At 41.1% G+C, this 25,524-nt stretch overlaps 1 protein-coding gene across 3 annotated transcripts in view; it reads left to right on the top strand.

Moving 5' to 3' along the window:
* FAXC (failed axon connections homolog, metaxin like GST domain containing) overlaps positions 1-17,477 on the top strand; it is a 37,510-nt gene extending 20,033 nt beyond the window's left edge. For all 3 annotated transcript variants that reach the window (XM_070739352.1, XM_070739334.1, XM_070739343.1), the window contains exons 3-6: positions 1,396-1,592; positions 7,551-7,768; positions 11,709-11,825; positions 16,720-17,477. In XM_070739352.1, coding sequence (XP_070595453.1) covers positions 1,396-1,592; positions 7,551-7,768; positions 11,709-11,825; positions 16,720-17,006 — 819 coding nt within the window. In that variant the 3' untranslated portion in view covers positions 17,007-17,477. The remainder of the gene's footprint in view (positions 1-1,395; positions 1,593-7,550; positions 7,769-11,708; positions 11,826-16,719) is intronic.
* Positions 17,478-25,524: the final 8,047 nt, after the last annotated feature.

Here is a 25,524-nt window from a genome sequence, read left to right as displayed (position 1 = left end):
TATTTATCCTGCTGTTTTTTTCATATACAACTCAAGGGGGGGAACATCCCAATACTCCTTCCTTCTCCTATTTTCCCCACAACAACACTTTTTTTAAATTAAGGATTGTCATCTCAAGATGCTAAAGAGACTGCAGCAAAGCCCAGATACCATCTCTTTCCTTTTCTCTTAAGATTCATTGAATTAGTCAGAGAGACGTTTTGCCTTTTTAGCCTGTCCTAGATGTGATTTGAAATAGATTGCTTTGTTACAGATTGCTTTCTTATGCTTCATGATAGAACCTACCTCAATCTTTAAGGGAGTATGGCTTTTATATCTGGGCTATGAAAATCCAGATGACCACCTGATGATATTATTTTCTGTAATTTTGTAACCCCAATACAGTGATACCTTGTCTTACAAACTTAATTGGTTCCGGGATGAGGTTCTTAAGGTGAAAAGTTTGTAAGACGAAACAATGTTTCCCATAGGAATCAATGGAAAAGCGATTAATGCGTGCAAGCCCAAAATTCTCCCCTTTTGCCAGCCGAAGCGCCCGTTTTTGTGCTGCTGGGATTCCTGTGAGGCTCCCCTCCATGGGAAACCCTACCTCTGGACTTCTGTGTTTTTGCAATGCTGCAGGGGAATCCCAGCATTGCAAAAATGAGCGCTTTGCTGGCAACGGAAGTCTGGAGGTGGGGTTTTCAGTGAAGGGAGCATCAGTGAAATCACAGCATCGCAAAAACACCAAAGTCCTCGAAACCCCACCTCCGGACCTCTGTGTTTTTGCGATGCTGCGATTTCACTGTGGCTCCCCTCACTGGGAAACCCCACCTCCGGACTTCCTTTGCCAGTGAAGCACCCATTTTTGCGCTGCTGGATTCCCCTGCTGGGATTCCCCTGCAGCATCACAAAAACATGGAAGTCCAGAGGTGGGGTTTCCCATGGAGGGGAGCCTCAAGGGAATCCCAGCAGCACAAAAACATGTGCTTCGCTGGCAATGGAAGTCCAGAGGCGGGGCATCTCCGCGGCGGTGGTGGGTTTGTAAGGTGAAAATAGTTTGTAAGAAGAGGCAAAAATATCTTAAACCCCGGGTTTGTATCTCGAAAAGTTTGTATGATGAGGCGTTTGTAAGACGAGGTATCACTGTATTAAAACTTGAAGAGAGAGAGAGAGGGAGGGAGAGGGAGAGAGGGAGAGAGGGAGAGAGAGAGAGAGAGAAAGAGAGAGAGTTTTGGAACTGCTTTTGACATTTGTGCCAGAGAAAACCTGATTTAATATGCAAACAGGTTTGAGATGCCATTAGGTGGCCATGCCAACTTTAGAGTGAAGTGAAATTGAATTCATTGCAAGAGCTGAACCTGACTTAGCTTCCATGTGGTTGCTTTATTTTTGTTTTGTTGTTTTGCTTCACAGAACTACTTTGATGGAAAGCTTTCTCCCCAAGGGAAAATGCCATGGATCGAATACAATCGCAAAAAGGTATCCGGGACAGAGTTCATTATTGATTTTTTGGAAGAGAAGCTTGGAGTGAATTTAAACAAACACCTTGGCCCACATGAGAGAGCTGTTTCTAGAGCAGTAACAAAAATGGTGGAGGAGCACTTCTACTGGTAAGTGGACATAGGAATAGGAGTGCTCTTTAAAGAATTAAAGGATGTAGCTGCATTTAATGGCCCTGTGAGACATTTACAATGGACCGCATACTTTTTGTTAGGAGCACAGGACTGCGCGCAGTGGGTGCAGTGGGCCTGCTGCCAATGTGTTTCTCCATTTAGCTACCTGCATGACAAGAGCTTAAAGGAAATTTTGCTCAAAGTACTTGAATACACTTAGATCCCTGGTTCCCAACGTGGGGCCCATGCCCCACAGGGGGGCAATTTCATTTTTAATGGGGGCAATTGGAACTTTGTTTAAACCTAGTTAATGGCCTTTTAGGCTTCCTCCATGTGAGTAGGTCACTTTTCGAATAATAAGAATTATATGTTATGGGGGGGGGGAGGCCTCAGGATTTTAGAAATGCTCAGGTAGGGCATGGCCAAAAAAAGGTTGGGAACCACTTACTTAAACTTAATGCACATTTGGGAGTTCTCTGTTGTAAGACATTGTATTTTGTACACTGTTTTATTGTTGACATGTTGTGAGCTGCCCCGAGTCCACAGAGAGTCCAATAAATAAATAAGAGTCTGTAACCCTGTGGAAAGTTTTACCTACTTTTAGAAGAAGACACCCATCTCTCCAATTTAACCCTTGTTAATTCAGCATGGGCCTGTTAGCACACATTAGCAAACGTTTTGTAGTCATAGTGGGCGGAGACATAATAAAAAGTGGGATAAATGTGGAATAAAACCAAAATGAAAAAATTGCTCAGCCCTATTTTAAAGGAGAAATGGGTGCACACACACACACACACCCCTACCACTTTTTAGATTTTGCAGTGATTCTCCAAACATCGTGCCATTTCCTAAGTTTATATCCATTTGGTTTATTTAATGGGCTAGAAAGGGATGCAGTAGTTATAAAACAGAGGTGTCAAACTCAAGGCTGGGGCCTGGATCCGGTCTGTGATGTATTTAGATCTAGCCTGCAGGGCCACTCTGGAAACAGAAAAGGACTGGCTTGTGATGCCTCTGCTAGCGAAAACAGAGCTTGGGAGGGGCGTCCATGACCTTCCTGAGTCCGTTTTCATTGGCAGAGGTTTGCAGGAGACCGTTGCAGCCGAAAACAGAGCTTGGAACCTGCGTTTCACCGGCAGAGTGCTTGAATTACCAGAGGCGCCGTCGACACAAGTGATGTCGAGCTGGCCATACCCATCCTGGCCATGCACAGACCAGCCCCCCCCCCTCCCAGGTCAAGACAAACCTAATGCGTCCTCCATTGAAATCGAGTTTGACACCCAGTTATAAAACAGTTAGTTGAAGAATAATAAAAAGTGACTAAAAATAGATAGCCCAGTTTCCTCTCATTCATTTGCACCCAGGTTATTATTATTATTATTATTTTTTAAAATAATTCTCATTGGGCCAACATAATGTTTTCTTCCTCCTGAGATGGAGGATTGCTGATAATGAAAAAGCAAAGCTCCATAGAAAGGTTTTGTGTTCCTAAAAATACCTTGTCTTATGTGGAGTTAATATTCCTTCCCACCAAAGTGTTTCCCAAAATAGGGCAATGTATCAATTAGTTGATGGGGTAGAAGGAGGAGATGAAAACAGAAAATACTCTGCTGAAGGGAGGTTGGCTTCCAGAATACAGTGATACCTCATCATACAAACTTTTCGAGATACAAACCCGGGGTTTAATATTTTTTTGCCTCTTCTTCCAAACTATTTTCACCTTACAAACCCAAGCCGCCACCACTGGGATGCCCCGCCTCTGGACTTCTGTTGCCAGCGAAGCACCCGTTTTTGCGCTGCTTGGATTCCCCTGAGGCTCCCCTCGCTGGGAAAACCCACCTCCGGACTTCCGTTGCCAGCGAAACACTTGTTTTTGCGCTGCTGGGATTCCCTTGCTGGGATTCCCCTGCTGCATCACAAAAACACAGAAGTCCAGAGGTGGGGTTTCCCATAGAGGGGAGCCTCAGGGGAATGCTAGCAGCGCAAAAACGGGCGCTTTGGCTGGCAAAAGGGGTGAGTTTTGGGCTTGCACGCATTAATCGCTTTTCCATTGATTCCTATGGGAAACATTGTTTCGTCTTACAAACTTTTCACCTTACAAACCTCATCCCGGAACCAATTAAATTCGTAAGGTGAAGTATCACTGTATATAGACCAGAGTTTGAGACAGTGGGTACACGTTTGTCTTTCACAAAATTAGTAGGTGCAAGTTGAAGAATGCAATTCAACTTGTACCTTTTGAAATACGCCTCTCGGCTTGTTTGAAAGGATGTTTTTTTTGTGAAAGTGTTTGGAACAATTTTAGAATCACTTTCTAGGATCCTGAGGGCTCTCATGCCGCATGTATATAAAATGAATAAGGGGAAAGGGGGAAAAAAAAGTATAAATGAGTCAAATAGTGTATAAAGAAGAAGACTAGAAGGAACCAAAATATAGGTACTCACTAGTGCAATTGGTAGGTTTCTGGTAACTTTAAGGAAAACACATCAGCGCAGGTCAAATGTAAAATTATTTTACCTCTTTGGTACCTTTCTTAAACCTTCCTGATCCGCAGCAGAGGCTCATTGCCACAGGAGCAAAAGACAAACCACTCCCTTGTTATCCGCTTTGCACGTTCCTCTATTGATGTATGTTTTCTTTTTCATTTGAATGAGATGCTTCTCTTCGTAAATAATTAAGACGCAGATCCACAAAATCTGCAGCAAAGCATCTGCTCTTTCTCCTGGTGTTTTTCTCTCTTCTCTCCAAGCTCTCAGCAGCTTTCATTTGTATGGGTCAGTGTGCTTTGTCCCGGGTGAACCCCCTCCCACCTCTAAATATTTGGAAATAACTGAACTTGGGTCATTTTGTAGCTATTCCTGAATGCTTTCTGCCAGCACTAATGAACCTATTGAGCTCTCAATATCAATCTTTTCAAGAGTTCCCAAAATTACCTGGCGGGATTGCCTGATAGGTGCATTTGGTGTTGCAGGTACAAAGGTCGCCCAGAAAGTAATGCACAACATTTGTTTCCTTCAACAATTATTTATTGAACACAATGAAACTTACAAGAAAGAATGATATTTCTTCTATACTCCCGATTTTTTCATGTAATCTCTGTCCTGTTCTATGGCCTTCCTCCAGCGATACACAAGGGCGTATATGCCCTGTCGGTACCTGTTCTGTCGGGCTCTCTGGTAGAATCCTCCCAAAAATTCACAGGTACAAATTTCACACACACACACATTTGAAAATTCAAAACAATGTTCTTTATAATGACAATTCACTTAAACTAAGCCCTATTTTGGTATAGCAAAGAGCACTCGTCTCCAAACAAACTGGTAATTTGTACAAGTCCCTTATCAGTTCTGTGATACCTAGCTTGCAGCTGTGAGGTAATTCACAGTCCTTCTTCTTTCACAAAGTGAAACACACTTTGCTCTGGTTTAGTTTCAAAGCGGGGAAAAATCAGCACACAAAAAGCCAAAGTCAGTAAAGCAGTCACAAAAAACAACGATCAGATAATCCTCCACAATGGCCAAACCCACAGGCTGCTATTTATAGCAGCCTCACTAATGACCACAGCCCCACCCAACCACAGGTGGCCTCATTTTCTTTGATAATAATCTCTCAGCTGTTGTTGCCTACGCATCGCTCTCCGCATGCGTGGCTGTATCATTAACTCTTGTTCTGAATCCAAGGAGGAGCTAGATAATTGATCTCCTTCTGAGCTGTCTGCCCCACTCTCCTCCTCCCAGTCACTCATGTCTTCTTGGTCAGAGGAGCCTTCATCAGCAAATTCCACAAAGACATTTCTGCACTGTGCGAATCACCTCTTCGTCATCCTCAAAATGTGCCCAGCAACTAACCGTACTTCTATTGACTGCAGATTGTCCATAAATTGTACACAAACGTTTGTGAATGTTCCCAACAGTTTCTTTCTCCGCAGTGAGAAATTGAATGACGACATGCTGCTTGTAACATACATTACTTACAGATGCCATTTCAAAACACTGCTGCAGCTACGCTATCTGTCTGAAGAAATGCAAAATTTACACGCGCACTCCTGACAATTCAAATAATGTATATCTAAAGTTTTGCATTCGTGCCATTACTGTAGGCTGAGGAAAAAATGTGCTGCATTCCTTTCTGGGCAACCCTTGTAGTTCTTGACTTACGGCAATTTGTTTAGTGACCACTTAAAGTTACAGTGACACTGAAAAAGGTAACCTGTAACTGTTTTTCATACTTATGACCATTGCAGTATCCCCATGGTCATATGATCAAAATTGAGATGCTTGGTAACTGGTTCATATTTATGACCGTTGTAGTGTCCCGGGGCCGTGTGATCACCTTTTGCGACCTTCTGACCAGCAAAGTCAATGCGGGAAGCCATATTGATTTAACATCTATGTGACATCTACTTAACAGTGGGTCACTTTAAAACTGTGGCAAGGAAGGTTGCAAAATGGAGCAAAACTCATTTAACAAATCTCTTGTTTCAGCATCAGAAATGTTGGACTCAATTGCTATCATAGGTTGAGTACTACCCGTATTTAGGTTACGCAAAGCATAGGCTGTGAGAAAGGCCTATCTCATCGGTCAAAATGTTCACCTGATAGGCCACCTTCCTTTGTCCTCACTCCCAGCCAGGTTCCTTAATATCAGCTGAGGTGATTTAACTCACAAATGTTGTGAGCAATGGGAGATTTAGTACCTAAGCTCTGTCAGGATGTGACCTGACTTGATCCCACTTACAAAATATTCTGGGCTTAATAAATATTTCATCCCGCTTATTGCTGGGAAACTACGGAGCCCGTATTCATGGCAGTCTCTCCCTCTTCTTTTGAAGCTAAGGTTTTCCCTGCTTTCCAAATAAGTTATGTGACGTATTCAGCAGAGGGCTGTGTGAGGTTACTGCTGTGAAGGAGAATTAGCAATCCCATGCAACCTAATTTTCGCGCACAAATATTTGCGCCATCTGTTATTATCAATATTGCATGACAATTCCTTTGCTTCAACACCTTTTCCTCGTCATTCATTTGCAGCTGCTGACATTGGAAGAGCAAAAAAGGGATCAACTCACTTTTACAATAGAGGTTGTACTTTCATCAGTTTTCCATAGTTAGAATATTTGTTTTACATCAAGCATCTTCACCCTGGTCTTCCACCAAAAATCACCTTGAAAGGCTCGCCAACAGTAATGAACAAGAGATACTTGATGTCTACAAGCCAGCAATCAGACCAATATGATTTTTTTCAAAATGAAAAAAGGGGGATTGGGAAGAATGGCAAAAGAAATATATGAAACAGGAGCATCAATCTTTAAAGTTAAAAGAGAACGTGAGGTGGCGAGTAGCACTAGATGGCTCCAAAAAGTGACCACGGGTAAACATTGTAATGTGGGCATATAAAATCCTTTCAAGAGAATTACAACCATGAATTCTCCAACCTGCACCCTTCCAGTCGTTTTGGATTCCATCTCTGCAAAATGTTCACCTTTTAAACTGTGGTTTATAGAGAAGTTGAAGTATCAATAGGACATTAGTTGGTCGGAAACTGAAGTTGACTCTTGAACCATTTCAACTTCTGCATGAAAATCCTTTAGACAAATCTCTGTCTCTTAAGAAAATGTTGCAAATTTTATTAAAGTGAATAATTTAATAAACCATTTAATTATCCAGTTTACCCGCTCCCTTTTTGAAAGTGCAATCAACAATAAGATGTTATAGTTCGTTCTTTCCTAATCTGGTGTTTTCCACAAGAGTTTGATGGCTAAAGTTTGTTTCCGGACACAGAGATAGATTGGGGTTGCCCGATAGCCAATTGGTGCTTATTCTTTGAAGTACGTTTTCCATCCAGTACAATAAAGGTCAACGGTGGGGTAGCTGCTGCCTTCTCATGTTCTGTATTTTTTTTTTTACTACAGTTAAAGCACTGCTAGAAATCAATGTTGTGGTTGTCTTCAATGTTTAGGACCTTAGCCTATTGCCAATGGGTGGACAATTTCCATGAGACCCAGAAGATGCTTTCTCTTGGTGGGCCCTTCAGTGATCTACTGAAGTGGATTCTCTGCAACATAACCAAAGGAATTGTGAAGCGGGAAATGTACGGACATGGCATTGGCCGCTTCTCTGAGGAAGAAATATACAAGCTGATGGAGAAAGATATGCGCTCGTTGGCCAGTCTTCTGGGTAATGAATAGTACATTTCATTAAGTTCTCTAGGCACAATTTTTCTTCCTTTGCAATTTCTGGTATTTGGTTAAACTTCAGATAATTACTTGTAGCTAGTCATGTGACTGTCATGAACTTAGTGAATTTATATGGGCCTGCATGACTAATGACCCATTCAGTTAAACTCGTATGAAATTCAGAGAATCCTTGACTTATTGTTGCCACAAAAAGGTTGTAAAAACCAAATGGGTTGTCACTGACCAAGTTTACAACTGTTAAGGCATAAGACTATAAGGGGCAGGCTCCATTAAGGTTCTGTCTTGAGGACTATGTTAGAGTACAACTCTTCCAGTTCCAGTGTGAACAGTTCTAACTAAATCTTTATTAAGCCAGTATTTCTCTGTTATACTGGTTTGTTTAAACCAGACCAGTTAGTGGGCCACAAACTGTGCAAGCTATATTTTAACATGGAATTTTACAAATGACTTCAATAATACAGTGTAATAATAATAATTGTTCTGCCGGCGTGTCTCAACCGCCCATAATTACAGGGTAATTAGTCCAGGAAGATACATACCACACAATAAAAGGAAAACCCAAAAGTTTTTATAAACAGAAAAACAGAAACAGCTCCCTTTTTAAATGTCGAAGGGATTTTCTGGTACACACAAGGCACAGGTTAAATGCAGTCCAATTGCTCACCCAATAACTGGGAAATTGAATCCAATTCTAAAGTCCAGAGAGTCCACACACACAATCCTGAACAGCAAAACCTACGATCTTGATAAAACAATGAATCAGATAAACTGCCATGAGGCTAAAACACCAGGCTGCACTTTTATCTGTAGCCCTAATTACAGCAGCTCCACCCAACCACAGGTGGCCTCATTTTCTCTTGTAATAATCCTTCAGTTGTTGTCTCCTATGCCTCAATCTACGCATGCGTGGATGTGTCATTAATTCTTGTTCAGAATCCAGGGATGATAAAGATGACTGATCTCCTCCTGGGCTGTCTGCCAAACTCCCCTCTTCCCTGTCACTCACACTTCCTTGGTCAGAGGAGACTTTGTCGGCAGATTCTGCTGGGAGCAAAACAGGCCTGCGGCATTTGGATGTCTCCCTCACATCCACCTCCACATTCCTTGGAGCAGGAGCTGGGCCAGAGCTAACCACAAATAATAACAATAGTAATAATAACAACAACAACAATAATAACAACAACAATAATAATAATAATAATTACTTATCATTTATTTAATAATTAATTTTTTTCTGCAAGGATCAGTTGGACTTACCTACTCAAATTGTTTGGATGTATTATTCTTTGTGCAGTTCCTTGTATAGCTTACAATACTGCAATTCATCGGAATGGAATGAGTTGAAATATACAAATTCATTGAAACTTGAAACTTCTAACTTAGAATGAAGAGTTGGCCCAAGTCAGGAGCTGTCAAATTCCTTTAAGAAACCTCTTAATTTCCTGAAAGGGAATGAAGGCTCCTGGCTTATCATTATGGCATATGTTCACCAATACTCTAATGCACAATTTCAGCATTAAAGTTTATTATGGGACATTAGAAGTAGCATTCATTTTATTGAATAGTATAATGTTTGGAAAGATTTGCACCTGTCATTTGTATTTCTATAACTGTCTGGTTTGGTACAGCAATCAACGGATAATTAAGACAGCAGAAAAAATGATTGCAACCAGCCTGCCTTCCCTAGAAGACCTGTAGTTCTTCTAGGGAAGGCAGGGCTAAAATATATATATTTGCAGAGTCCTTACATCCTGAACATAAACTGTTTCTATTCCTCCCCTTGAGACAGGGCTATAGAGCATTGCATGCCAAAACAAAACTCCAACACAGGGGTAGTTTTTTCTCCTTGTGCCATCACTATGCTGAACACCTAATTCATACAGTGCTGTTTAATGCTATGTATACTGTATTTACTCATATACTACAGCTATAGTATTATTGTTTATCCTTCTTATCTTCTTTATTGCCCCCTCATATTGGTATTGTGATTATTCTGCTTACCATTATTCTGTTGCTTTGCATGTACAGTGAGAGCTTCTGCACCAGAAATAAATTTGTTTGTGCAGCTAATCATACTCGGCCAAATAAAGTATTCAATCTAATCCAATCCAATCCAAACCAGTCTAGTGTTGCCTGTTAAATTTGAATCATATCTGTGCAAAGTCACTTTCTGATGAAAGAGACAGCAAATTAGGTCTGAATCAGAATTCTAAGATTCAGATTGTTTTCCGGAAAGTATAGTGAGTTATTATAAAACTGCCCTGTCATTAAAAATAAAAGCCCCTTTGAGTCACCTAAATGTTCCGTGCCTTTTGAAGCCCTTTTGGAGAAAGTTCATGCCTGAGTTGAGTCACGTGAGTTGTTCCTTGAAGATACATTTCTCCATTTCTATCAGCGAAGTTGCTGAATTCAGTTCCATTCCAACAATGGCCGAGGGATTGCTATTCCCATTTATACAACAAGTCTGTTTGGCGTGATATCATCTCCACTGCAAAAACTGCACAAGCAATTTCTTTGGGCAGGAAATACATAGAGAGGTATTGAATTGCCCAAGAATCTCATACCGCATAAGCTCTTACCTTTATTAGGACATTGAGGAAATGGTATGCTCCTGGGATCAGGTATCATCATTTTGCCTAGTCACCGGGAAAAATTACTGCTTATTGGCTAAAAAAAATGTTGTTTGAAAATTATGATTTTTGCCATAACTAAGAGTCAACTGCATTTGGGGAAACAAATTGTCACGCAGAGGAAAAATTTCTTTCTTTCTTTCTTTCTTTCTTTCTTTCTTTCTTTCTTTCTTTCTTTCTTTCTTTCTTTCTTTCTTTCTTTCTTTCTTTCTTTCTTTCTTTCTTCCTTCCTTCCTTCCTTCCTTCCTTCCTTCCTTCCTTCCTTCCTTCCTTCCTTCCTTCCTTCTTTATTTGCCGCTCATTCCAAAGCGGGCGCAGAGTGGCTGAAGTCTAGGCAGTTTAAAATGAACATAAAAGTTTATTGCAAGCTCAGGTTTTGTACAAGAGTAGGAACTGCTAACTGTCAAAACAAATTGGTGGTAGATAACAGTCCAAGGAATTTAAGGGAGGTTGGGCTTAGATCCCTTACAGGCATGAAGGGACTCGAGACTGATGACGCATTTGACCCAGGGTTGGTTTCTACTTATCTTTTGCTACCAGTGCGCATCACGATGTTTCATGTGTGCGCACCACATGATTCTACTTCTGCACATGCGCAGAAGGACATTTTAAGCCAAAACATGGCTGAGAATCCATCTGAACAAGGAAAAAAGCACCGATTTTATTTCTGTGCATGTGCACTGGTAGCGAAAAAGATGGCAGAGTGCACAGACTGGGAAAGACGGCACCGGAACCCCACACCTAAATTGTGTCATCGGCGGTCTGCTACCGGAGGGCCCGCACCGGACCACACCGGTATGAACCCACCCCTGGTTTGACCCCTCCCTCAGGTTCATCCTGCTCACCTCTTACACAAATCCTATCAAATGCTACAATGCATACACATTGAAGTGTGTGTATATGTGTGTTTTTATGTATATACATATACATAAGAGCCAATTTGGCTGTGAAAAAAACTGTCAACACAAATCTGTAAAATTCTTAAGAGCAACAGGTTTCAGACTTAGCCAAAGCTATACTGAATGTTCTATACTCTTCTTTTTGTAAAATGGGTTAATTAGTGAAGCATCCATGAAGGACTAGAGATCCCAACAACATCTCGTTCCATTTTACAGAATAATTGTATGCATGAGTGCAAACCGTCATTTGGTGACTGCTACGTTTATGGTTTTGAAGTCAGCATGAAGCAATGTGAGACTGAAACATAGGGCATGCATTGAGAAAGTCAAGGGAAATAAAATATCACAACCCACTTCAATGGGTTTTTTTGACATCTGTTTATTTTCCTAGGTGATAAAAAGTACATCATGGGACCCAGGCTTTCTACTTTAGATGCTACGGTGTTTGGACATCTGGCTCAAGTAATGTGGACGTTGCCTGGAACTAGACCGGAGCACCTCATTAAAGGTACGAATCCTTTAAATCCAGCAGGAACGTAGGATAATTCATTCTGCTGCATGAATCCCAGTGATCGGTAAGGTCCCACAGAGTCGGCCTTCTCCAGGTTCTGTCAACAAGACAATGTCGTTTGGTGGAGCCTAGAGGAAGAGCCTTCTCTGTGGGGGCCCCGGCCCTCTGGAATCAGCTCCCCTTGGAGATTTTATTTTTTAAGATTTAATTGGATTCGTATGCCGGAGATTCATATTCTTCCATAAAAATCTGAAGACTCATTTATGCCGCCAGGCCTGGGGCCATTAGATTCTTGCCCCCCTGGCCAATGAATGTGTTGAGAGAACGTTGAGTGTATGGACTGATTGTTTTTTTATGCTTTTTTGAAGTTTTAGATTTTTAATTAATTGGATTCAAGATATTGTATATTGTTTATTGTATGTTGTGCGCTTTCCCGAATCCTCGGAGAGGGGTAGCATAGAAATCCAATAAGTAAGTAAGTAAGTAAGTAAGTAAGTAAGTAAGTAAGTAAGTAAGTAAGTAAATAAGTAAATAAGTAAATAAGTAAATAAGTAAACAAACAAACAAACAAACAAACAAACAAATAAATAATGATAAGGGGAAAAAAACCCAGTTCTGGGTCAGCTTCAAGCCTTAGTCATGCATGAACCAAAATTGTGTGAATAAGGAGATTGAGGTCCACACTTATCTTTCCCACCTGGCATCTGTTTGTTTGTTTGTTTGTTTATTGATTGATTAGATTTGTATGCCGCCCCTCTCCGAAGACTGCTTGTTGAGAAAGGTCCAAAATGAGAGCCCTTTGGATAGTAGGTTAAGAGGAAAGATAAATGTATTAGAAAGATATGCATCCTTGAACAATATTTGCATTGGACAAATGTATACATAGAATTGCAAATGTTTATTGTTGCATTGACATATACTATGGGGATTTTCATTGTATTTTTTCATTTTTTGTTGTTTTGGGGTCACTACAATTAGAACACTTTTTGTGTGTTCTTCCCCTCCTTTCTTTTTAATAATGGATGTATCACTATCATTTTTAATGTTTTGCTCTTTTGCTTCTTCTTTTTGTTATTAATTGGAAAACAAAAGAAGATGCATAAACAAATAAGTAAACCTCATATCGTGTTTCTCCATTTTTGCTCCAAAAGTTGTGCTAAGTCTTATTTTCGGGGGATGTCTTATATTTCTCAAATAAGACAAATTCACAGGCAGAAAAGCTGACACCCCAAAGAAAGTGTACCATACGGTACACTGATTACGGTACGGTACCTGTCAGTATGGCACCCACACATACAAACGACAGCACTTATATGGTACAACTCCCGCTATTGCAGCTTCCGGCCACCAGAGGAACTACAGTCTACTCAATGTAGTGGAGACTGTAATGGTGGTGAGACAGCAGCAGACTGTGTCTGCTGTACTGGACGGTACAAAGCGATGGAAGGGGCCAGCAGGGGACGCCACATTATTACGGTACCGCTATGAACAGCTTTGAATGGTACCGTATGTTTTCCCACCGTACCGTATGTAAACTTGACTACGCCTTATTTTCGGGGGGTGCCTTCTGTTAGCAAATTCTGCAAAACCTCTGACATGCCTTACTTTCGGAGTACGTCTTATTTTCAGGGAAACAGGGTAGTATTTTCCCCCACAAAGTCCCAATATATCAGGAGACCAAATCAAAAACACTAAAGTATTGTGCTGAATCCCCATACTCCATTCCCCACCCACCACTCTTGAAGATGGGTCTTTATTTTATTGGATTAGCTTTGTGGGACTGTCATAATCTCTCACCCACCATCCTGCTTTTTGCAACAAGAATAGATTTTCTCCACAGGAATCGGAATAGAACCCTTTGCATGTTTAGATATCACTTGCTTTTTAAAAAAAAAAAAAAGGTTCAAGCTAAAAAGATGAACTCTTCTGTCTTTGACTTGGCTAGACACATTACTGAGTTATGACAGCAACGCCAAGATATGGATCTCTGAATTGTTTTGCAGGGAAAAGCAATTTCTTCCCACCGGGAAGATTAAAACCCTTCTTTAGACCAGCTCTGTGTGAATCATTGCTTGGACTCTTCGCTCAAGAGCTAAAGACACCGAAAAGCTTCCAAAACCATCAGAAGATTGATTATATGTTTTCTTTTATATTTCTACAGAGTAGCTCTTTTTAAAAATGAAAAGAGGGACATTTGGGATTTATGGCTTATTAGGAGTGGGAGGGAAGTACTCATTGCCCATGGCCTTCCACCATAGATGCTCATGCTACATTTCCTCCCCCTGAGCAAACCAAATAATTATGCATAAAACTAAAGCTGTAATTTTGGGGTCATGGCAATAAGACAGTTGTGACAAGCAATGCATAAATGCTATTCGTTTGCAAAGCATCCTGCTGTTTTGAGAGAAATTTCTGTAGCTATTTCTTTGTTCTCCTCTGCTTTCTTTCTCTTTTTCGCTCATGGACTTAGACATTCTGAAGAAGAATTGACAATGGAGGATCTCTCTCTCTTTCTCTCTCTCTGATGGAATTTTTAAACAATGCTGCCATCTGGTGGTTCAAATATATTACTAACATATTCTCTTACTCTTTGAGAATGTAAATCAGGGGTCCCCAAACTTTTTACACTGGAGGCCAGTTCACTGTCCCTCGGACTGTTGGAGGGCCGGACTATATAAAAAAAACTATGAACAAATCCCTATGCACACTGCACATAACTTATTTTAAAGTAAAAAACAAAATGGGAATGTACTATTTAGAGGGGGGAAGAAGTCTGAAATTCATATATGTTTATGTTTTGTTTTTAATTTTCTTTTGTTAACATCTGATTGGCTATACAAGGTTTTCTTGGTTTATAGAAAAATGTATAAAGAAAGAAGGAGGCACTTTGGCATAATGGTTAATATGTTAGAAATATAATTGGTGTTGTACTTTTTAAAGGAACATTAAGGAGGGAATTTAATTAAAAGAAAAATATGTACCTGGATGACAACATTAGGAAAAAAAACTTTTGCAAAAACTTTTATGATTGATATTAGTTACTAACAAAATACCGCATTTTGTTCATGGAAAATTAGATGGTGCACTGTATTGTTTGAATGTATGTTGAGAGAAATTTTTTAAAAACGTTTAGCCAAAAGAAATTAGCAAAAAAATTCTCTCCCTTTCTCTCTCTCTCTCTTTCACTCTCTTGTTTTCTTTCTCTCTCTCTCTCTCGCTTGCTCTATTTCTCTCTCTCTCTCTTGCTTTCTTTCTCTCCCTTGCTCTCTCTCTCTCTCTTGCTCTCTCTCTCTCTTTTTCTCATTTTCTCTCTCCTTCTCTTTCTTTCTCTCTTGCTCCCTGTCTCTTGCTCTGTCTGTTGTTCTCTCTCTCGCTTTCTGTCTCTCTCTTGTTCTCTCTTTCTCTCTCTTCCTTTCTTCTCTATCTCTCTCTGTCAGTGGTGGGCACCTGCGCTGCCTCTCTCACCTGCTCCTGAGGCATCGCCGACCCAGGCGGCTGTAGAAAGTGCAGAGAGTATTGCTGTCACCTCTGCCTCCACTCAGGGAGCCACTGTGGTCGAGCTGAGGGAGAGGAAAAGGCACGGCGACCACGATGGCTCCCTGAGTGGAGGCAGAGGCAAACATTCAAAATAAGAAAAACTTTCACCGGCCTCCGCACTTTCCTTGTCGCTGCCTGACCCCAACTCCAACACCCGGCTCCTTTGCGCGGCCTTGGAAAAGGCTGCACGGGGGGTTGTTTTTGCGTGTGCTTTAGAGGGAACACTGGCCAGGAGCACAGGATGCAGACGCATCCTGTGCTCCTGACACTCACCCGCGGCCTGGATAAATGGCCTCAGCGGCCTGCACGTGGCTCATGGGCCATAGTTTGGGGATCGCTGATGTAAATATAGGTAGTCTCAACATAGGACCACAATTGAGCCCAAAACTTACATTGCTAAGTGAGAAATTCATTAAATGAGTTTTACAACTTTTCTTACTACATTTGTTAAGTGAACCACTGCAGTTGTTCAGTTAGTAATACAGCTCTTCAGTGAATCTGGCTTTCCCATTGACTTTGCTCTCCAAAGGGGATCACCTGGTCCCACCTGATCCTGGAGAAGGGTGGCCTAGAAATCTAAGTAAGTAAGTAGGTAGGTAGGTAGGTAGGTAGGTAGGTAAGTAAGTAAGTAAGTAAGTAAGTAAGTAAGTAAGTAAGTAAGTAAGTAAGTAAGTAAGTAAGTAAGTAAGTAAGTAAGTATCAAGGCTGCCAGTCAGAATTCAGACAAATAAAACTCAGAGTCCTTTCATTTAAGGTTCAAAGTGAATTTATCAAAATCAGAACTTGAAGCATCGAAAGCAAAGCAAAGTCTGAAGAAAATGGAGCATACCCCACATACTAAAACCCCTTTCTCCACCCCCCTGTTGGGTATCCGCCCAATCTCCATTGTCCAGACGCATCAGGTGGTCCAAGATGCTCCTCCCGGGCTTCTCAGGAATTTGCCCGTCTAACAGTCTCCGCTGACACCAGGGAAAACGAAACTTATGCTAACAAAACTTTTCTCCTCCCGCACACTTCCCAACCCTCCCTTGATATCTACCCCTCCCCGTCTCTATGACAACCAAGCAAAGAATGCAGTAGCAGGAAGTGCAGGTTGACAGTAAGTAAGTAAGTAAATAAAGAAATAAATATGAACCAGTTGTCAGGCATCCAAATATAAATCATATACCCATGGTGGGATGCTGCCACGGTCATAAGTGTGAAAAATCATCATAAGTCACTTTTTTCCCCAGCGCTGTTATAATGTTGAGCGGCCATTAAACAAACTGTTGTAAGTTAAGGACTATCTTTATTCTAGTTTGAAGATTCACAGTGTGGTAACCATATTCTTTATCCTCTCTTGGTCTTTTCCCAGGGGAATTGATTAACCTGGCTATGTACTGTGAGAGAATAAGAAGGAAATTCTGGCCGGAGTGGCATCATGAGGAAGACAACACGCCGTACGAATCAGAAGAAAGCAGCGAAGCAAGCAAAAGTCACCCGCTGCTGGACTTCAGCTTTTATTCAAGGACAGAAACCTTTGATGACGAAGGACCTGAAAACAGTTTTTCCCGAACGCCTGATACTGATTACACAGGACACTCCCTCTTTGATTCTGACGTGGATATGGATGACAGCACAGATCATGAACCATGCAAATGACGTATGTAAAACGCCCTGCGCCATTTTATGTCAGAAGCATCAATACGTCTTGGGGCTCAGGCAAACTGACTTAGGTTTCAAAGAGCCCCTCGTTGGTTGGGAAGAGGCCGTTCCGCGCAACGCTACCTTCACCTGTTCTTTGGACCATTTCATCTTTTCCCCATCATAGGAAAGAGTCCCCATGGATCCTAGGAAATCCAGTTTTAGTAACGGTCACTATGGAATTGAAAAGATGACAAGGAAGGTAATGAGGGGTGGGAATGAGGATTCACGTTAAAAAAAATAAATACGCAGAACTTCCCAAAATGACGTTGGGAAAGGTCAAGAAAATCTCATTTGGATGTTCTAACCTTCTCCTCAGTGGACTTCCTGTCCCCTCCCCCAGGAAATCATCGCAATGAGGAACGGTAACGTCTTTCCGCCATGGATGTGCCAGGTGGACCCCTTGCACAGGTGGTAAAAGAGATTCTTCAAATAAGTAGTCTCGAAGAAACATTTTGCAAAAGAAAAAAAAATAACATTTGGTTTTGCATTGAAATCAATCCTTTATTGGTCCTCTCTGATCAAATGTATTTTTTTTTTAATTTTTAAATGTAGCCTTGCATTTTCAAAGGTGAAAATGCATCCTCCTTGGCTTGTTCCTTTGTATCAATTCTGCTGCTGTGATTATTCAGACTAGGATATGATGATTATACCAAAAATATTGCAAGATCAAATGGATATGAGGATGAAGAATGGGTTGGGCATATTGAAGCAGACTTGATTCTCGTTGGCTATCGGAAAAGAGAAGCAGTCTACCCAAGAGCAGTTGTCAATTTTTTACTTTCTTTCATTGAGGTGTATGATTGCATTCATTAATTTCTGCCTAGGAGATCTGCCTTGCCTTTCCAATTACACAAGGAGCCTCTCTTACTTAGTAACATCTCGCAATAGGCTTCATCTTCCCACTGATAGCACTCCAGTCTATGAATGTCTTTCCATGCAACACCTATTGATTATAATCATAGCAAGATTTTTGTTCGGGGCCAATCAGCTGGACAAATCAGGTTTTGCTAGATGCATATTGGAAACATATACTATATATTGGGTTGTAGTGTAACAATTGTACAGTGGTACCTCTACCTACAAACGCCTCTACTTACGAACTTTTCTAGATAAGAATTGGATGTTTAAGATTTTTTTGCCTCCTCTCAAGAACCATTTTCCACTTACAAACCCAAGCATCCAAAACTGTAACCAGAAAAGCCAGGGAGAAGCCTCTGTGGGGCCTCTCTAGGAATCTTCTGCAAGGAAACAGGGCCGGAAAAAGTGGGGAGAAGCCTTTGTGGGGCCTCTCTAGGAATCTCCTGGGAGGAAACAGGGCCTCCACCTTCCCTGTGGTTTCCCCAATCACAACCATTATTTGTTTTTACATTGATTCCTATGGGAAAAATTGCTTCTTCTTACAAAGTTTTCTACTTAAGTACCTGATCACGAAACGAATTAAGTTCGTAAGTAGAGGTACCACTGTTTATGTAAAATACAGGTAGTTCTCGACTTGCTACACTTTGTTTAGTGATGCTTCAAACATCTGAAAGGTCACTAAACATTGAAAAAAGTGGCTTACGACGTCTCCCCCCCCCCCAGTTATGATGGTTGCAACATCCCCATAGTGCTTTGATCAAAATTCAGGTGTTTGGCAACTGACTCAAGCCTATGACGGTTGTAGTGTCATGTGGTCATGTGATCAGCTTTTGCAGCCTTCTGACAAGCAAATTCAATGGGGAAACCAGATTCAGCTAACAGCTGCGTTACTAACTTAACACAGTGGTGGGTTGCTACCGGTTTGGGTGAACTGGCGATGGCGGGGGGCTCCACCCAGCCACTTGGATGTCATTACAGATGATCTGCACACGTGCAGAACCACATCTCCAAACCGGTAGTAAAGGTAAGTGAAACCCATGACTGCTTAGCGGCTGCAACTGTGCAAATTTCACTTAACCAATGTCTCACTTAGTAACAGAAGTTTTGGGCTCAATTGTGATCGTAAGTCGAAGGCTACCTGTATTTTGTTTTTAGTTCTTTTGTCCACCGTGTAGGCAAGTTTCTAAAACATTCTCAAAAGCTATCAATGTTACTATATTACTATGCAGGGTTTAATTTGGGGAATAGGAAATGCTGCTAGGAGCTGTAATGTCTGCTCCTTGGGTCGATAGCTGAGTAGATATGTTTACAGTTACTTAAGGGAAATAATATTTATTTAACTGTAGGATTCTATTTATTATGCATCTCACTGCAAAGCACATGGCTTTGCTTTGAGGAGATTGATTCTGGAGTTTATTTGATTATATCGATACTGATATTGCTAGTCTATTTTTGAACCCAAAACACTTTTCAAGAGGTTTTAGTATCTCTTAAGCTTTACTGTAGGATTCCCCATCCCCCCATTTCTCCTAAAATGTGTTGCTGCCTTTCATCAGACATACATAGATGCTGTCGCTTTTTTCCCCTTCCACTTTTTAGTGGATTTTTTTCGTCATGTCACCTATGTATCTGTTGCATGCAGTCCTGGGATCAGTGCATATTTATTTATTTTTTATCAATATGTATAACCCATCCTAATAGATTCTGGGTGGGGTGCAACAAAATTAAGAGCAAAAGAAAAACACAAAAATAAAAACTCAGTTGTTAAAAAAAAAAGCTGTTAAAATGATATCATTCAAAATCGGTAATAGCCATCATAGTTGTCCTTAGACTAGTCGAATCAACTGGCTCAGCGCATGCTGCAATTAATGTATTTTAGTCTGTTTACTAAATGCCAGCAGGTTTGGAGGGGTCATCCATTCTTTGGGTGGAAGGAGGTTCCTGGTTGGTGTCCACATATCTCTGGAGAAGGGTGTGTGTGTCTACATCAGATCCACTGTTGGTGATTGGACTGCATAGGAAGGTTCAATTCTAATTAAGCATCGTCTTTAAAAACCCAGAGCTCAAAAGTGAAGAACCTTTTAGGGGACAGCATTTTGAAGAGAGCTTTGAAACCCTTCTGGTAACCTGTGTGGTGACTTCCCATCGGAAATCTACCTGCTGCATTTTATACCAGCTGTAACTAATGTAGAAGACATAGAGCATAACTCTGTTGTAAGGATTGCTATAATCCTCCTACCATCATGTGGTGATCAAGGCATGGATTATCAGGCATCTTGGCCCAAGAAGAGTCACAATAGGTTGTCCTGATAACTCTGACCTCTATGGAGAGGGGCAGCATACAAATCTAATAAATAAAATAAATAAATATTTGCTATGTAAACAGATGTGAAGAGTCTAATAATAATAATAATAATAATAATAATAATAATAATAATAATAATTTATTAGATTTGTATGCCTCCCCTCTTCGAAGACTCGGGGCGGCTCACAACAATAATAAAAAACAATATTATAGCGAAACAAATCTAATATTAAAAAATAAGCATATAAAACCCTATCACATTTAAAAACCAAACAACACATACATACCAAATAAAATATAAAGAGCCTGGGGGAAAGGTGTCTCAACTCCCCCATGCCTGGTGGTATAGATGGGTCTTGAGTAGTTTATGAAAGACAAGAAGGATGGGGACAGTTCTAATCTCTGGGGGGGAATTGATTCTCAATCTGAGGGTCGGGACCCCTTTGGGAATCAAATGACTGTTTCACAGGGATTTCCTAAGACCAGACCAGAATAGAACTAAAGTTCTATTCTGGCGGCTTGGTACCAATCAGGTGTTTACAGTGGGGGGTGTCCCTCTGACATTCCTGCCAATCAGCTTAAAGCTCTGTTGGGAGAATTGGCACTAGACTTATGGTTGGGGGTCAGCACAACATAATAAACTGTATTAAGGGGTCGTGGCACTAGAAAGGTTCAGAATCACTGGTCTAGGTGAAACCCCCATCCAGATCGTCCTCACAGCCTCCAGGATCTAATTCAAGATCTTTAGGGCTTGGGCTAGGGTGGCAATGTATACTGATGACTACCCCCACCAATGCTGATTCACCACCTCTTTCATTTACACCCCATCAAAAGATGTTAAAAGAAAATGGGGAAGATCCTGGAGTCCTGGAGAACCTTTATTGGCGTTTCTGCAGCTTGGGTGCAGGCCCTGACTTCCGAAAAGGCCCAGTAATGTGGGAACAGAACCACCATAAAAAGTTTCCCCAGTTCCTGCAAGTAGTCCAGGAGAATAGTATGATCAATGCTACTGAATACCATTGAAAAGTCTAATAGGCACAAGAGGGACACACTTCCTCCATTTAGTTGCAAACAAAAATAATTGACAAAGCATGCAAGGCCATTTCTGTTTCATTAAACCAGTGGTTCCCAAAATAGGGCAGATTTTTATTTTTAATGGGGCAATTGGAACCTTGTTTAAACCAAGTTAATGGCATTTTAGGCTTCCTCCATGTGAGTAGGAGTTCACTTTTTAAATAGTAATTATATTTCATGGCAGGGGGGAATCAGGATTTTAGAGATGCTTAGGTGGGATATGGGCAAAAAAAGGTTGGGAACCAGTGCATTAAACTATTGGTTGAATCACTGAATAATCCATATCTTGTTCATAGTATAGGAGATGAATAATAACTGATTTTAAAAATCTATAGAAATCTGGTTGCTTCTATTAGATTTCAAAATGTGGAATAATCATAATAATAATAACCTGGCCTATATCAGGTCCTTGAGAAGGACTCCAATGATGGGTGGATAAAAATGCCAAATGCCAAGTCTAAACTTCTGGCTCCCTGTGTGACCAACCCTAACAAAAGTGCAGCATTCTGGAATTTTCAGTGAAGTCAATAAGACCTCTCTCCCTTTCACCTTCCTTCACACTTGTGTTCTCTTTTTGCTGGTTTCACATATACCCAAAAGAACTGAAAGGTTGACAGTTGTATTAAATCCCTTGTGCCTTGTCAATGGTCTTATTGACCATTGTGTCAATGGTCTTATTGACTAATTTTGTGACGGCAGGAATCTTGTTTCCTTCCTCTGAAATACTTTAGCATTGCAAGGGCCAATTAGCCTTTGATATGCAGATTCATATTTTTATTTTCCAAATACCCTTCTCTTTAATAAAATAAAAGCCTTCCAATTCATGTAAGTATATCTGAATAAATATACAGATTAATAAATGTAATACATGACACTTTCCTAATCCAAGGAAAACTATATACCAAATGAAATCTGAGAGGCCCATGAGGGGAAAAAAATCCAATTTATGTATGTATGTACTTCCTTCCTTCCTTCCTTATTTCCTTCCTTCCTTCCTTCCTTCCTTCCTTCCTTATTTCCTTCCTTCCTTCCGTCCTTATTTCCTTCCTTCCTTCCGTCCTTATTCCTTCCTTCCTTCCTTCCTTCCTTCCTTCCTTCCTTCCTTCCTTCCTTCCTTCCTTCCTTCCTTCCTTCCTTCCTTCCTTCCTTCCTTCCTTACTTACTTACTTACTTACTTACTTACTTAAATTTATGGGCTGCCCTTCTCTAAGTGGACTCAGGGCAGCATACAACAATAAAAAGACACAATAATAAAATACAACTATAAAAGTACAATTTAAAACCCCAATATTAAACATTCATACATAGCAACTGGACAGAGCAGAATATAATGCTCAACGGCCCCAGGCCTGCTGGCAGAGCTATGTTTTAAGGCCTTTCAAAAGGACATGAAGGTGGGGGCCATTCGACTCTCCAGGGGAAGTTGGTTCCAGAGGACCGGAAGCACCCTTCCCCGTTGCCTAGCCAGGCGACATTGGTTGGCTGACAGGACCCGGAGAAGGCCAACTCTGTGGGCCCTGATAGGTCGCTGGGATGTATGAGGCAGAAGACGGTCACACAAACTAGGATGTATGAGGCAGAAGACGGTCCTGCAACTTATTGAAAAGAGAGCAGAAATTAAATCATATGGCAGATTGAGACAAAATATAGTTTGGTTTTGGCTTAGCCTAATACAGTGATGGCGAACCTATTTATTTATTTTTATTTATTTTATTTTGATTTTTATGCCGCCTTTCTCCTTAGACTCAGGACGGCTTACAACATGTTAGCAATAGCACTTTTTTTAAACAGAGCCAGCATATTGCCTCCACAATCCGGGTCCTCATTTTACCCACCTGGGAAGGATGGAAGGCTGAGTCAACCTTGAGCCGGTGATGAGGTTTGAACTGCTGACCTACAGATCTAGTCAGCTTCAGTGGCCTGCTGCATAGCACTCTACCTGCTGCGCCACCCTGGCTCTATTAGGTGGCACACGGAGCCATGTCTGCTGGCACATGAGCCGTTACCTAGCTCAGCTCCAATGTGCATGTGCATGCTGGCCAGCTGATTTTCGGCTCACCCAGAGGTTCTGGGATGGCATTTTTGGCTTCCGGAGTCCAGAGGGATGTGGGAGGGCAATTTTGCTCTCTACAGGCTCCAGAGAAGCCTCTGGAACCTGGGGTGGGTGAAAAATGGGCCTATCAGGCCCACCAGAGGTTGAGGGCAGGAGAAGCCATTTTTGCCAACCCCAGGCATTGAATGATGGATGTGGGCACTTGCACATGTGTGATAGCACACTCACACACTTGGCACCTGAGGAAAACAAAGTTCGCCATCACTGGATTAGTACATAAATTTATTAGGTTGTAAACCTTGGTGTACTGTAAAACTTAGATGCATGATTCTAGGTTCTATAATGCTCAGGTTTTTAAAAAGCATATACAGTAGTACCTCTAGATACGAGTTTAATTCATTCCAGAAGGGAGCTTGTATGTAGAACAACTCGTATCTGGGACAAATGGCTTTAGACTTTGTTTTTCCCCTCCGAGATAACCAAAAGCAAGGATTCTTGCGCCACCTAGTGGACGCTCGGCTCGGATCCTGAGTTTGAGCTCGGGTCTGGAACAGAAATTTCTCTCCCCTCGTGGCTCATATCTTGCAATACTCGCATGTGGAGCAGCTCGTATCTAGAGGTACTACTGTAGTCCTCAATGTACTACCATAATTGGAACCAGAACCTATGTCATTAAGCGAGGCAGTCATTAGGTGAGTCCATGTGGTTAAGTGAATCCAGCTTTCCCCATTGAGTTAGCTCATTGGAGGCTGACTTGGGGTATAGGATAACTCGATGAGGTCAACTTGCTGTGGGACAATTGCCATGGCCAATTCTCCACAGGGCAACTTGCTAGGGGACAAGAGTTACACTAATATTGAAGAATTGATGGAATAGAATCATTGAGTAAAGAATGCAAAAGGAGGGACAAAATGAAATGTGAGTGATAAAAAATAAAAAGTTATTTTAAATGATTAAATTGTTGAATTTGTCCTCCAGCGAGTCATCCCACGGTGAGTTGGCTGCGGTGAGATTTCCCATTTTCTACAAATGCGGTTTATGAGATCCCAGGTTGCTGCAATTGTTGTTAATACATACTAATTGCCAAATGTCCAAATTTTGACTCCATGACTATGAGGGTTCTGCAGTGAATGTAAGCACAAGAACTGGTCATAAGTTACTTTCTTCAGTGCTGTTTTAACTTTGAATGTTCTTCAAATAAGTGGTCATAAGTCAAGGATTACTGTGATCAAGACAATTTAGCACTGTTACAAACCTAGTTTTTAGAGTACCTGGACTATGAACTACTCCACTCTTGTCAAATCCAGCAAAGGACCAGATCAAACACAAGAAAGCAGAAGTAAGCTTTCTCGTGCATACCAATAACACAACTTCTGACAACTGGGTTCATTTTTAAAATATGGGTGACTATTGGGTGGGATAGTTGAAAAACGATGTGGCAAAGTACAATCATTCTCTTTTCTTTTGCGTTGTAACAAGTAGGTATGGGGAAGAGTTTTTGCTGTTTTGATAAAATGTCATTTGCTATAGCTGTCTGTGTTCTGGAAGGGCCTTAAAGGTTTTTAAGAGAAGATAGGGTCGCTTATAATCAGACCCTAAGCTACTTAGAACTTGAAAGGTTATTTCCAATGTTCAAAGTTGTGCCTTGTAAGCAATTGGCAGCACTTCAGTTGTTTCCGTACAAGACTACCCATTCATTCATTTCGTATTTCATTTTTTGTAGATGCCGGCCCACCCTTTCACCCCAACAGTCCATAGATATTGGGCAGAGATCTGTCAGTATGGTCCCTGTATCTTATATCTATTAGCTGCATCTTTCAGATGCTTATCAAGGGTACCCTCATATAGAGGATATTGCGGTAGTTAAGAGGGATATATTGTAAGATATGGTAGAGAACCATGGCTGAACCTCACCAGCTCAGGAAAGGAAATAGCTGCTATGCATTTTGCAAAAGTGTTCCTTGTCCCAGCAGTCCTACTAGCAAATCTCGCCACATCCGAGGACGAAGGAGCACTCCTTTGCAGCAAATATCATTCACGAAAGCTTCAAATACATTCCGAACAGACAGAAATGCTGAGAATCTCAGAATTTCTGAGATAATTTCCTCACTGATTCCCATTTACATAATTGCTATAGACAAATAGTTGGACTAATGGCTCTTTGGATTTTATGTGGGTTCAGT

This window comes from Erythrolamprus reginae, chromosome 1 (assembly GCF_031021105.1).
Source record: "Erythrolamprus reginae isolate rEryReg1 chromosome 1, rEryReg1.hap1, whole genome shotgun sequence".
Classification (NCBI taxonomy): Eukaryota; Metazoa; Chordata; class Lepidosauria; order Squamata; family Dipsadidae; genus Erythrolamprus; species Erythrolamprus reginae.
The sequence above is the reverse complement of the archived record's forward strand: the minus strand, read 5'-3'. Positions and strand labels throughout refer to the sequence as shown.